Genomic DNA, 15,538 nt, shown 5'->3' on the forward strand with positions numbered 1-15,538 from the left:
CTGATACTATATTTAGAATGAACTTTGTATAATCTTTTTGTCGGCATCGTTTCTGGACGTTCGCTATATTATTTTTATTAGTTGGCCTATTTCATTGTGTTGGATCGTGTCTCTACGTTTTACATCTTGGGAAATTCATATATTCGCTGTTGAGTAAGTAAACACGCACGAAGGAAACGAATACAATTAAAAAATATTATATTATATATTTTTTAGTAATGTACAACTTCGTCCTCCGCCAGTTAAAATTAACAAATTAATTTTCACACCTTGTGACGTGTGGAAACTCGGCCCAATCGGATTTGATTGAAGCAGCTAGCAAATGAATTGCGACTAGCAATTTAATCTCCTTTGATGTTGTGGGTATGTTACCGTCTAAAGAGTAATTTCCACCGATCCAGAGAGAGTCAATCAATTCAGTGTGGTATTGAAAATATCATTATGATATTTATTTTTTAATACACATAACATTTTTACAGGAAAAACAATGCAATCATTATTTTAACTGAAAACTTTATTTACAATATACAAGTTACCGCATTAAAATGGACGATTCAGACAAAAGGGAAAACATGTGTTTACATATCTCGGCGGCGGCTCGTGACTTGCATCGTCCATATAGTGGTCATGTCACGTGATTTTGGTCCTTGGATATAACATGACACAGCCCAGATATGAACGCGTAAACCACAATGAGCTGAGTCCGCGTAACGAATGTTGAACTGTTTCGTTCAAATGGACACCGCCAGATGATCACATGCCTTTTGTTTAGATCGCTGGCAAAATGCTGTACGTCTTGGCCAAACGGAACTAACGGAGTGAACGCAAATGATTTGAATCATATCGAGCGTGTAATAGTTTAAAATCAACAGCAAAAATAATTACTGTAAAACATAAATTTCTCAAAATGACAACAGTAAATGCACTTACACCGGGTGCACTGAACTTGGTAAACTTCTGATTCTGATTCTCAATACTAGGCATTTCGGTCCCTGTATGTAACGTGATACAGCCCAGATGGACGCGTAAACCGCAATGAGTGATGTTGAATGATTCGTACAAAGAGACAATGGCAGACAAGTGCATACCACCTTTTGTTTAGATCGCTGGCATGCATAAAGTGTTTATAGCCCTCAAACATACGTAAAAAATGCCACGCTGCGGTACCGAGAGAGTATTTATGTATATGCTGTATATAATAAGTATAATAGCGTATGTACTGTAGTTAACATAGCTACCAATTTTTTTTTCTAGGCCGTACGGCAACACATATGCATTTGGACTTTAAATTCAAGATAGAAAATCAATTATTTAAACATTTTATTTGTTGACATCATTGACAATTCATAAAATAAACGGTTTAATGTATTTTTTTTAGTGGTTACAGTAACTTGAATTTTCTGACAACTAACTATGAAATTCTTCAACCTTAAAAAATTTGTTCCTGACAACTAACTATGAAATTCTTCAACCTTAAAAAATTAATAGCGTATGTACTGTAGTTAACATAGCTACCAATTTTTTTTTCTATGCCGTACGGCGACACATATGCATTTGGACTTTAAATTCAAGATACAAATCAATTATTTAAACATTTTATTTGTTCGTCGATGACATCATTGACGATTCATAAAATAAACGGTTTACTGTATTTTTTTTAGTGGTTACAGTACTTGAATTTTCTGACAACTAACTATGAAATTCTTCAACCTTAAAACATTTTTTCCTGACAACTAACTATGAAATTCTTCAACCTTAAAAAATTAATAGCGTATGTACTGTGGTTAACATAGCTACCAATTTTTTTTTCTAGGCCGTACGGCGACACATATGCATTTGGACTTTAAATTCAAGATAGAAATCAATTATTTAAACATTTTATTTGTTCGTCGATGACATCATTGACGATTCATAAAATAAACGGTTTAATGTATTTTTTTAGTGGTTACAGTACTTAAATTTTCTGACAACTAACTATGAAATTCTTCAACCTTAAAAAATAAAATTGTTATTTTGTTGAACTTAATAATTAGGTTATATATCCTTGACATTTTTAACTTTTGACATTTAATGTCCTTGAAATGTCATGGAATTTTACTAGCGCACAGGTGTACGAATGCTTGATAAAGTAATTATCAACGCAAATTTTGTATTTACAGTAACAAGCAATTGGACAGAAAGTGGTATTAGCATCAATAACTCAATTGAAGAAAACCAACCATCTCTAGCTAGTTTCCATAATCGATTTGATGTTGTTTTTATTGACTCCACTGGGTACTTGAATTTCTGTGCAGATGTTAACAAGAATATTTATCTGGAGGTAGGACAGAATACACAATATCATTAGGGACCCTAAAAAAATACAATATGACAAGACATAATATATACGTGTAACAATAAAAATTAAATTAAATTTGAAACAAAATAAAATAAAGCACAAATATAGAATTAAACATTAAATTAATGATCAGTCATCTTTTTAACGATCTAAATAAGATTACTAACCGGCAGAATTTGGAGTAAAAACATGTGAGCACTGTGAATGGGAACAGGACGAGAAAGAGGATATCGTGTGAACATCTAGGTACTTGTTTACGCTATAATATTGGCCGGCAATATATGAGCGAGCGAACATCGACGGCTGAGCATTCGCTGCTGCTATTTTTTAAGACCTTGTTTTTATCGATCTCCTCACTGACGGTATCTCTTCTTTTCCTGCAATCCAATCGGCTACTCTAGACGTTCGCTAATGTATTAGAAGTTGGTGCCATGGCATATCGTGTTGCTATTGTCTAAATTGTTTATATGAAAAAGAAAGCGATTAAAAACATTCCAGGCCCCTGTTTATTATTAATATTAAATTATTTATTGAGGTTACGAACTTATAAACGTTTTAAAATGATGCTTGAGATCGGCACCCCCGGCATACAATTCAGAGATTTTGTCTTAAAAGGCAAACTGAAACGAATTGTTTGGGGCTTGTTTGTGATGGCTCATTGTTAAACAAAATGTCAAACGATGTTACACGAAGCGATTCAATTTGATTAATTGATTAATCCTTTTCTGTGAATATGCAGACATGTTTCTGCTAAATAAAGCGATTCGTAATGACGTTAAACAATTCGTAAAAATCAGTCAAGCATGTTAGTGGGCGGAACTATTACAAGCTATGCATATTGTCCATTTTCCAAACGGTCTGACGATTTTAGAATTTGACCATGTATGTTACCATGTGTTGTGGTTTGCAGTACAAAAAACATGTTTTTAATATATGGCTAAGCAGTGGTTTCTTCATAAATATCATTAATTATCGATGTGATTATATTTAAATTGTAGTGCCTGGTGATTGGCTAGTAGTTATGTCATCCACATCACATCCAATCACTGGGCCTAATCGAATGAAAACTGCGATCCCTGATCCGGGATTGGCTGGCTATGTATAGATGCGATACGTCACCACTGACTCTACTACTCTCTAGCACTCGTTTTGAAAAGTTAATACAAGGCAAACTTAACCATAAACGAACGAAGCATAAAAGTGCCTTGTCTATTACTGCATTATTATTTCCACAAGAAGTAGACAACAGTGAGTATATAGATAATGATTACACGTTGTAGCTACTACACTTAAGATTAGCCTACCAATAGGTCTATATCAATGTCGGAAAATCATAGGGTTTACTAGAAGCCCAGAAGGCCTGGGCCTATAGTATCCTTGCTGATTTTGTAATTTTACATGTAGGCTGAGACAGCAACTAGTTGTCTCAGATGTAGGGCTACTACAGGTTATAAAATGCTACTTTAAGGTCATAAAAACATTAGCATAGATCAATCGCGGCAGATTATGAACATTGGAAAAATGAATGTTTTTTTTATTCAATCTTGTAATTACATTTATTAATAATTTTGTAATATTTCTTGGAGATAATTCAATAATTATAATTAAATTCGTCGCAATAGCAGCTAACGCTAAAAATATGAAGTAGTAATCATGCCAATGCTAATATTAGGCATGCGACTGTTTTGCTGTTAATTAAACTGTGTTTATTTTGTAACATTGTGGGCGGTCCGCGCTTAGTCGGGTTGAGTCATGGAAGCTTTGATCTCAAACTGATGCATATCCTTCTATTCCTTAATCCATGGTTAACACTGTCAAACGATCAATTTTCGCGATCTGGATTTTTAAATATTAATTAGATTTTTTTCTAAACTATATTGCCTTTGTTGGTGGTGCTATTACTGCTTACTAGTACTGTATATTAACACGGCGGTCGTTTTGTTTTTCGTAAGTATTTCAGTAACCGCAAACTGTTCAAATATTTGTGTAATGAAACTGGCTACAGGGTTAATATCTTCATGAATGTCTAATTTCCAGTCGGAAGGACGTGTGTGTGCGTTCAATTGATTAAATGATTAATCCTTTTCTGTGAATATGCAGCACATAGTGTTTGTTGTGCAGATAAAACAAACAAAAACAAAGACCTGTTTCTGCTAAACAGTATATTTTTTGTAGCAAAAAATAACATAAGAATAAATAAAAGCATATTAACTACGACTGTTGCATGCTACACAGGAGGCACATTCAGTGGGTCCCACGTACGATCAACGATTATGAAGATCGGGCCCATAAAGAAATGGGCCCGATCGCCTGTGGGCTCAATCGTCCATGGGCCCTAGACGGCCCAGTGCTACTGCACAATTTAAAAACATGACCGTAAGTCTCTCTTTTAGGTGCGAAACTACAATTGCGCCGATGGGGGTCCCCTTCCCCCAGCCTATGTGATGTGGTTGGTATTTTCCTCTTTTTTTTATTTTTCTCACTCTCATTCCTGATATAGCTCATAGCTCCACAGCTTATTCTCAGTTGTTTCATAAAGGATCATGTCAAACTTATTCTACTGCAGTTAGTGCAGTAACTACATTTTTAACTGCAATAACGTATGACTGATTGCAAAGTAAAATTTTATGATGAATTCACTGCAATAAACATTGTGTATGATTACCCCCGAAAAAAAGCTTGCTAGATAATTGTATATAACTATAATTTTGACATGGTCCTTAACTTTATAACTTTTAATTGTATGCAGTACTGTACCTATTCTCTAATATAACAAATTTGAAGTCTCAGTCTTGCATCTACTATGCTATTCCACTATACATAGTGACCAGAACATTTTACATTTAAAATCTTTTTGAACTAATTTTGTGTTATTTTTCTTTTAAGTTGCGAATGGAAGCTGCACAAGCTGTTGCAATCATTGATGATAGAGCCTGTGATAGTTTTCATTGTTTGTATATGACCAGCCTACCCTTCACTTCCAGATTTGACCACTTATTTCAGTAAGTCAATTTAAATTTGTGGCATAAAATATTTTATGTTTTTACATTATTTATTATATAAAAAACAAAATGACTTAATTGAATGCATTTTTTGTTATAGTATTTGTAATTTGTCGCAACTTAAGATGACATGTTCATCACAGATGTGTGGTGACCAATCAATGGACCTTGGCGGAAACTATGTGCAGGCTAGCATCCCTAAGCTACTGGAATTCTTACAAGATGGACTGGATAAACGTGTTCATTTCATTCAATTGAAAACAACAGAAACTAAAGAGGTGTGTGATCAGTAAAACTTTATTGATCTCTAAAAGATAAATTTCAACCAATTTCAAAGCATTACTAATTTGTAGTGTAGCTTTGGCACAATCCTAAGGTTTAGGGTTCAATCCTAACCAACTCCACTCCCTAGGCCTCAAAAAAGTTTATTTATTCATCTTGTAATTGTTGAGTTACTTGCTATTGAATGTTTATGAAATACTGTAAATATAATTTTTAATTTTAAACGTATCAAATTATTTCTTCATATTTCTGTTAATTACCTAATAAAATGATTTTTTACTCTTTAGTGGGAAATTTCATCACTACCACCAAGTTTTAATAAAGGACTTCTGACATTTGGCTTAAACCTCAATACACAGTTTTCATCAATTATTTTGGATAAGGGTCCAGAATCAAACACACAACTAGCTAAAGTGTTTCGCAAATTCTGGGGTGATAAAGCAGAGATGCGTCGTTTTCAAGATGGTTCAATATGTGAGGCTGTTGTATGGCCTGGTAAGAGTCTGGCTGATAGGAGACTAGTTGTCAATCATGTTATCAAGTATATACTACAGCGGTAAGTCTTTTGTTATGTTTTTACTCGGGGTACCCGAGTCTAGGACTCTCTCATCTTCTTCTCCTCTTTCTCTTTCTCTTCCTCTTATTCTTCCATCTGGACACTATTGAGTCAACTTTGAAGTCCTACTAGTTCTTCACGCGTCGTCATGACTACTTCAATAAGCCTATTCCAAACCATTGGTGACCTTGGAGTCACTCAGGCAGGCTGAACGCATTTTTGGTTGTGCTAACAACCATGCAGCGCCACCTACCGTCTTGACTTGACTTGACTTATGGCGAGTGGAGTCCTCGAACCACCATGGCCCTCCAAAGTTTCTTGTCTGTCATAGCTGTTTCCACTTCTGCTCCCTCCAAGCCAGTATCCATCCTTAGAACGTCTGTATACAAAAGAGGTGGTCTGCCTGGTTTCTTTTTCCCATGTCTTGGTTTCCAGACTACTAGTTCTGACACAGGCTCTTGCTTACTTCTGAAGCAGTGGCCAGCAAATCGGTTCCTTCTCTCTCTGATTTTTTGAGAGAGATTTGGTAGATCACCGTAGAGCTCCTTGTTGGTTTTATGCTCACTCCAATGAATGTTGAAAACTGTTCGCAGCATCCTTGTATAACAGCCATCCAGGCTCTTTCAATTTTTTTGGTGACTGTCCAGGATTCACATCCATTTAGAAGGACTGATTCTACCGTGGCTGCGAAGATGCGATACTTTAGCGATTTGGGCAGAGAGCTGACTTCCCGATTGTCTTTAGCTTACAACATGCTCTCTCTTAGCTTATATCCTGCTCTGTACTTGACATCCAAGCGCCAAGATATTTGAAATCGTGTACTTCATGAAGGATGGAACCATCTTTTGTTTTGATAGAGACTGGTTGCGTTTGGTTGTAGGTCATGTATTTGGTCTTCTTGGTGTTCATTGCTAGCCCCACAGATGCTACTGATGCTTCCACTCTGTATAGAAGGTCTTGTGCCTGATGTACTTCCTCTGACAGGAGGGCAATGTCATCAGCAAAGTCTAAGTCTGTGAGTACTTTTGGGCCAACTCTCCTGCTTTGCCTCCTAACAAGCTGGAAACCAAGTTCTTCCTCTTTTCCATCTATTGCCTTCCTCATTGCATAATCAAGAGCAATAACAAAAAGATATGGAGCTAGAGTGTCTCCCTGAAGTACCCCCGCTAGAATGTTAAAAGTCTCAGTATCTCCGTCAGGTGTGACCACTTTAGCCTTAGTACCTTGATACATAGTCCCAAGAGCATCAACATTCTCTCTTGAAATTCCATACGCCTTAAGAATTTAAAGCATCTTCCCACAGTGAATAGTGTCAAATGCCTTCTTAAAGTCGATGAATGTGATGATAGTAGGCAAGTTGTTCAATTTTACACCTTCTATTATGCGTCTTAAAGCAAGAATGTGGCTTACAGTTGTTCTCCCTTCTCTAAAGCCATTCTGGTTTGTGCGTAGATGATCATCAAGCTCTGGTCTGATTCTGTTGAGTATCATTTTATTAAAGATCTTGACGACAATTGAACTTAGACTGATGCCTCTGTAGTCCCCTGACTTGGCTATCGGAATGATGTTGAGGATTGACCACTGTTCAGGTTTCCTTCCTTCCAGCAGAACTTGGTTGCAAAACCCAAGGATAATATCATCTAGGTTGCATCTCTTCAAAACTTCTGGAGGAATGCCATCTTCTCCACTACTCTTCCCTTCGACAAGTGATCCTTTCGCTTTATTATACTCCTCTTGATCAAATGGCCCTACTTTGATGTCAAGTTCATTTAGGATGGGTGGTGTTTCTTGGTTTTCATGCTCAATTACCTACCGTCAGCATCGTGATACTCTATAGAGAGAACATTTTTGTACTTCAACCGGATGCAGAATTATGACGTCATAAACATGGTACCAATCGAAAAAATTGCAATATAAAAAAGTACTACTCTTCCTTTATTCGTTGTAGTATTGAGCTGGGATTTGGTATACATGGACATTTCCTCAAAGCAAGAAATGACGTCTTGAAGATGGTACCTTGGTGTCAAACAAATGTTGTCGTAATATAGCCGTGTTTGGTGTCATTTCAAAGGTCTTGACTTGGAGAATAAGAATATATACAGTAAAACCTATTTATATATATTGTTGGAAATAGCAAAAAATTACTTTGAGATTTCATAATTTACCGTAAATATGCCATTTCCGGTTTATGTGACGTAACTTTTCGGAATATAGCCATATTTGGTAGCGAGGTTATTGATGTGTATGTGACGTTACATCCCGTCTTATAACGTCATTACAGCTTCTTTTGCTGTACCCCGAGTATCGCACATTTGTGCTTGTTTTCTGTAAATAATAGTAGTGACACTGTAGCTTTTAACCTAATTGCCTACCTCAGTGGTTTTGGTTTAAATCTCTTACCTAATAGCAAAACATTAATACTACATATCTTACATTAGTGTTTATTTATTTCCACAATTTATTTATAATTATATTATAAAATATAAAATGAGACTAAAAAACTCAACTATTAATTATCTTTTAAAAAAAAAAGATAGTATCATGTATGATTTATGTACTATAGTATTCTTACTATTACCTTACTAATAGTGATTGATTAGACGTGGAAAGGTTTTTCATGGCTGCAGTATGTCTATTGTCCATATATATCATTTTATCATTATTATATCGAATCTCTTTTTAATACTGAATATCATTCTTTATATCGTTTTAGCTCTGTAATATAAATTTTCTCTGTTTACATATTTGTTTTATCTAGATTTCAACACAATATAAAAATATTTTATATAATCTTTTAACCTCTGTCTGTGTAATATCACTTAAATATTCATTGATAAATAGATAGATAGACATATATACTGTAACCTTCACCATATTGTTTATCATTGCAATAAAAGTGGGTTGCCCCCACAAAAGAGAAAAAAAAAGTCTATTGTCCAATTTTATATTATTACAGCACAACACACATAAATTGAAACGGTCTCGATTTATTTTAAACTTCAATGTACTTTTTTTTTAAACTGAAAGTGTTACTAATTTTGTAATTAATATAGTTTTTTAACATAATAATATTTCTGTTTTACTACAGATTTGCAAGCCTGGATCCAGAGTCAATCCATTGTGTTGCAGGTCAACTTGATTGCATACTGAAGCCTCCAAAGCCTGACAGTACTGCAAGTAAAGGATTATCTAGAGGAACAGGAGAAGAACAGAGCTACTCGATAACACAAGTGTATGATAGCTTAAATAAACAATTAAGAGCTTTGAAGGACTTACCACTTGCTGTAACCTCAGTACAGGGTATTTCTCCAACTTTTAGGCACACAGAGGTAAAAGTAATAATAGATTTTTAACATTTATCTTGTTTCAACTATTTTAATTGTCTGTTTTAAAAAGATAAAATAAGATTATAATGTAACGGTTTTAAATAGCGACTTCATCATGTTTCATAATTATCGTTTTTAATATGATGCAGGTAAATAAAGTGTTAAAGTGTTCATTCTATTTCATAATAATATTTATTTTTCTCATTACTTAAAGAATGGTAAACTTTATTATGTTATTTTTCAGGTTTTTGCAGCTAAACCGACATCACTGAATACCAGAGGGAATAAGGTTCACAAGTTTGTCCAGGTTCCATCTGCAGTAAATCCATCTTCCAGTTGGGTACCTGCTCACACAAGTATGTACCTTAATTTATAATCCTGCCTATGTTGAGTGGTTAAGACAGTGCAACCGAAATTACGTAGCCATAACACCAGCAGGGGTTTGAGGCTCACTCACTCCATGGTTTTGGTGGTAGAACGAGTCTTCTCGGATAAGGACTATAAACCGTAGATCTAGTGCACTTTAAAGAACCTAGTACATCTTTCCAGACGAGTAGGGCGTTACTCCGGTGTATTAGTACATCACAGCCACTGATCATAACTGGGCCCTGTGGTAGACCAGTCTTTGATTGAAGAGGTCGCCCAGTATAAATAAAGTATTTCAATTCAATTCATGCCCACAAACAAATATTCTAGTTTTATTTATTGTCGTCAGTGAACCTGATTTTTTGGTTGAAAATAGTCTGACTTCATGTATTTGTATATTATAGGCAGCCCCTAAAGAATTCGGCACTTTTAAAAAACATGGAAAAATTCTTTTTTTTTTAATTATATATAAGGAATAGATGTATGCACATTAATTATAAAAGTACAAAACACACACTATCACAAATTTTATGATTGATACAAACACGGTAAGTATATATTTTTTTTGATGCCAATTGTTAGTAAAACTATTGTTTTATAGTATTAATCCAGTTTGAAGGAAGCGGACGATGGCCTGACAATGCTGAGGCAGTACGTCATATCAAGGCAGCTTTCAATATCAAAGTAGCTGAGCTGTTACACAAGCAACACCAACTCACGACATACGCCACAGCCACTCATATTGATGTTCTTAAAGTAAGTAAAATTAGAATGACATTTATGTTTAGTATTTGAAAGTGTATTGACCATTTTGTAGTTGATGGCTTGATCTTAAACTAATTCAAGGGAAATACCCTTAAGATTTGTAATCACTTGAGGGAAATTTTTAACAATTTGATTTTAGTGAATAATCTAGTTTTAAGGGAAATATCACACTTTTAGTGTGATTGGTGAATATGCTCAAAGGACTCAGAGGAATCTTTTCAATTATCTTTTCTATTTGCAATGACCAGTGGGAAATCAATTCAACTTTTCCAAAAACTACTGTAATCTTACTTTCCCAGAAAAATGTCTGATTTTCAGAATTTACTTTAACTAGGAACAAAGTTCACATCATCATTTTCTATTTTAATACCAAGTTTCATATTTGACAGATTTCAATTAGAAACGACTGACGACATAGGGGCTAATCATTTATGCATCATTGGACCTAGAAACCAAAAACCTCTGTCAAAGAATAGGCTTAATGTGCACAATCAATTAACATTCCACTCTATGCCACATCATGTAGACATTTGTATTATAACATTTTATTGCCAAAGAAATTGAATGATAACATTTGTTTTATGTATTGTGAATAAACAAATAGAGTGTTACAGGGTGAGTGGATTAAGAATATGGATTTAGGATAAATTGGGGAAAACCAATGGAGGAATTGTAGGGAGAGTAGATTAGGAAATAGATTTATGGAGAAATCTATAGATTTGGAATAAACCATTTTTGATGGAGAATAGTTGAATAATACGTACTACAAACTCTAATCCTAATACAGTGTGCTGCCATGGCCTTCTATGTTTAAATATATTCTTTTAAACATGCAAAGGTTATGCTTTTACTAGGTTAATGCTGATGATGTTAAACTTTAAGTGTACTAATTTGTGAATGTCATTGTCTTAAAAGCCTATCAGGACATTGGGCATTATAAGCTCCATAAATCTGTATTTTATTAATAGGTTATGAGTTCAATGTGATATAAGAACCTGCAGAATATGTTCGTACTTTAACCGAGGCTAAAAAAAGCAGTAAATTATGTTAAATTTGTTAACAGTGACATCTTCTGTAGGTCTTTTTTTTTGCATTGAATAGGAAATAGTTTAGTTCTTATATAATTCAGGTGATATATATATATATACTTTTTTAAACCAAGGCTGATAAAAGAAGTGAATGTTAAATTTGTTACAATCGAAAATAGTGTAGGACGTACGTCATAACATATTTAACATAGCAGAACTGTAATTGTATAAGGAATGATTTATTAAAATTAAAAGTTATGCCTCTTGTGACTTAATCAAGGACTTTTTCTGACTTGACTGGATAACAAATTATCATTTTAAAATACCTAAATAATTTAAGAATTTTTTTTTGTGGCAGCCACAAGCAGTGCAATTTCCATTTTCTTGGACAATTAAAACCTTTTTTTATTGTAATCTTAGCAAATAAAGAATACATTTTAAGCTTAAAAAATATCCAAATAAACATACAGAATTTAAACTAGAATTGAATGAATTTGACCGAAAAAAGTCTTGTGCGATTGCAACTTATTCAGAGACTTTAATTCATCTTTACCCACAAGGCATATATGTACGATTAATACATTATCAATATCATGTAGAGTGTAGTCGTTTATGTTGTACACTGTCATTTACTTATTGTCAATAGTGCTATAAACAATCTTTAACACATGTAATATAATGTATGCTTTTAGCACCCATTTGCTGAAATACCATATAAATCTTTATTCTTTATTACAAATTGTTAACAAATTACCATTTTTTTGAATTAGTACAGTAGGTCTTGGCTACAATAACTTAATAATTGAACCAAACTAATTCCATAGTTTCAAACCAAAAATTATATTTCTTTAAATCTTTCTTTCATTATTCCACTAATTCTTAATAATATCAAAATATTTATTTTTTTTTTTTTGCTTTTTCAAAGAAGCAAACAATTATTTGATATTTCGAAATGTGTACTAACTAAAATTAGTTTTCCTTTTTTGGGCGGGGTACAGTAATATAGCTAAAACTATTACTGTAATCCAGTCAAGCGTTATTTACAATTGTTCACATTACAAATAAAATGTTATAGTTAATTATATCTCAACCATAGGTTATAATAGTAAATAACGATTATTTACCTGACGTTTCGCACACCATCAGTTGACTTTCTCAAAGTGTAGTGACACGTATGTCACCGTTGACCTCTAGATGACGGGGTCAACAAATTGGTCCACACTTGACTGAGTTTGCACCCGCCCTCATCTCTTTTAAAATTGGGGGTCTTCCTGATCCAGATGGATTCCTTAACCCAGCGTCTTAATCTGACCGATTCCCTGTCAGTGTCAACTACTTTCAAATTATCTCAATCAATAGCATGATTTGTCTGGGCCGCATGGTCAGTAATTGCTGACTTGTTGATTTCTGTTTGCGATTGTTTACGTTGCGATCGAGTGTACGCTCGTTCCGAGACCAAATCAACAGATCGTATATCGGTGAGACAGGACGGAAATTGGGCACTTGACTAAAAGAGCACCAAAAGGACGTTAATTTGGTCTCGGAACGAGCGTACACTTGATCGAAACGCAAACAGAAATCAACAAGTCGGGAATTACTGACCATGTAGCGCAGACAAATCACGCTATTGATTTAGATAATTTGAAAGTAGTTGACAGAGATGGAGGGCGGATACAAACTCAGTCAAGTGTGGACCAATGTGTTGACCCCGTTATCTAGAGGTCAACGGTGACATACGTGTCACTACACTTTGAGAAAGCCAACTGATAGTGGGCGAAATGTCAGGTAAATAATTGTTATTTACTATTATAACCTACGGTTGAGATTTAAATAACTATTACATTTTATTTGTAATTCCAACTGAATGAATCTTTTTAATGTGTTTACATTACAGTTATTGTTTTCTTAATTGTTTTTCATATAAACAAAATTTCATTGGCAGGACAGCTATGTGTTTCGTCTGGTAGTCTCTCATCGTCGTGAAGTGCACTTACTAAAGGAGGTGTCCGACTCTACTGGTCTGCTAATGCAACGTGACAATCCAAAATCTCAAGATTTAGAGAAACGTATAGTTCATCTACCAAGGCTTACAAGTGCATTGAATGGGTATATATCATTTTAATACATAAAAAGTGTCCATGGAAACTTCAACTAATACTGCCATCTATGAGAGACCAAATAACATAAATATTTATATTGTAAGATTAAATGATATTTATAAATTTATTTCTCCAGAAAATACAGAAATAATGTCAATAAACTTTATATCCTGATAAAAGGGCACCCACACTGTAAGCATAGCATTAATTGTTGGGTCCACAAACATAAGATTGGAAAAATGAGATAAGAATATAGGAAAATATATCTAGATGAATAACAAAAAAAATGTACATTTTTATTAGACATATATATATTACTATTTACCCTCTCTCCAAGATATTGTCTTGTAGACTGTCTGCAGTCTGTCTATCACCATAAAAAACAATGATGTAATTAAAAGCTAAAGTAATAAAGAATCATTATAACAGATAAATCCATATGCTTGGAAGACAATGTACAATAAATCAAATAAATGTCTTCTTGCAGATAAGAGAAAACAGACCCAAAAGAATTGTCTTTCCCCTCTGGGTTAATAGAATATTTTACTCGATAATACAAATCGTAATTTTTTCCCTTCCTTCTCTTGCCTTCATGAAGAATTTTTACCTACTGTAAGTTTACCAGACGAAGCTATCGTGAGTTCTTAAATTGTAATTCTGATCATTATGTCACCTGAAGCAATTGATACAATCTTTAAAATTATTACAATGTAAATAATTAATTTCAATTAATTGTAGTGGAGCTGTATCTTGGTGGGGACATTCTTGCCTTCCAATCCCAAGGCCAAGGGTTCAATCCTGAGCTAGTGCCAAGGTTATAACTCACAACTCTTTCAACTCCACTCCCTTAGCCTCAAATAGTTTATCCATCCTGTAATTGGCGAGTTTGTGCTCTCTGTTGGATGCGTATTTTTGGTTTTTGTTGTATTCAAATGTACATACCTGTACATGTTGCAATGAATATGACTCTAACCAATTTTAGTGTGGTTTTCCTATCTACTTTAGTCTTCAGCAGCAGTATTCCACATTTGGTGCAACCGTGAGACTGTGCAAGAGGTGGGTTTCAGCCCAACTGCTGTCCAATCATATCTCTGAAGAGTCAGTTGAGCTTCTTGGGGCCTACTTGTACCTTTCTCCTTTACCATATCGAGTTCCAAGGTAGGTTTGTTGAGCCAAAGTTATGTCTTTAAAAACTAAACTTGTCTTCCAACATCTTCAAAGTAAATTTTATAATCAAATTAGTTTAGTGACTACCTTACTATAATAAGATGTGAATTCATTGAGTCCTGTCCTTCAACTGGTGAACATGTACTACATATTAATCACATATTTACTGTGGTGAATGAAATCCTGCTTTAGCCTTTGCAAAAAAGCCGTATACGATCCGTATACGCTGAAAACGTATACGGATCGTATACGATTTCACTGTTTACATTATTTCCACTCTTTTGCTCAACAAAGAGTTGGCGTCGTATACGTTTAGCATACGTAACGTATACGTTGTTTATACATGATAAGAATATCGTATCATATACGAACAAACTAGGCCATTTTATAAATTATAATAGCAGTAATGAGTAGAATAGAACTAAATAAAACATTTAAATTGTCATTACACCAAATACGTACGTAGGCTCTGGCCTAGCTAGTACCAGCCATTAGATAGGCCTAGTCTAGTAGTATTATTAGTAAGTAGTAGGAGCTAGTACATAAGATCATATTTATTTCTATATTTATTAGATAGCCTAGGCTACCGATAAAATTCAAACAACGTTT

At 34.3% G+C, this 15,538-nt stretch overlaps 1 protein-coding gene across 1 annotated transcript in view; it reads left to right on the plus strand.

Annotated features, from left to right (window-relative positions):
* Window positions 1-15,538, plus strand: part of LOC140062615 (nucleolar protein 6-like) — a 118,176-nt gene that overhangs the window by 31,294 nt on the left and 71,344 nt on the right. Inside the window, exons 9-17 of the mRNA XM_072108905.1 lie at window positions 2,160-2,320; window positions 5,225-5,340; window positions 5,441-5,618; window positions 5,910-6,178; window positions 9,267-9,507; window positions 9,749-9,860; window positions 10,472-10,626; window positions 13,606-13,769; window positions 14,768-14,920. Of these exons, the coding sequence (XP_071965006.1) occupies window positions 2,160-2,320; window positions 5,225-5,340; window positions 5,441-5,618; window positions 5,910-6,178; window positions 9,267-9,507; window positions 9,749-9,860; window positions 10,472-10,626; window positions 13,606-13,769; window positions 14,768-14,920 (1,549 nt within the window). The remainder of the gene's footprint in view (window positions 1-2,159; window positions 2,321-5,224; window positions 5,341-5,440; window positions 5,619-5,909; window positions 6,179-9,266; window positions 9,508-9,748; window positions 9,861-10,471; window positions 10,627-13,605; window positions 13,770-14,767; window positions 14,921-15,538) is intronic.

The sequence above is a fragment of the Antedon mediterranea genome, chromosome 11, assembly GCF_964355755.1.
Source record: "Antedon mediterranea chromosome 11, ecAntMedi1.1, whole genome shotgun sequence".
NCBI lineage: Eukaryota > Metazoa > Echinodermata > Crinoidea > Comatulida > Antedonidae > Antedon > Antedon mediterranea.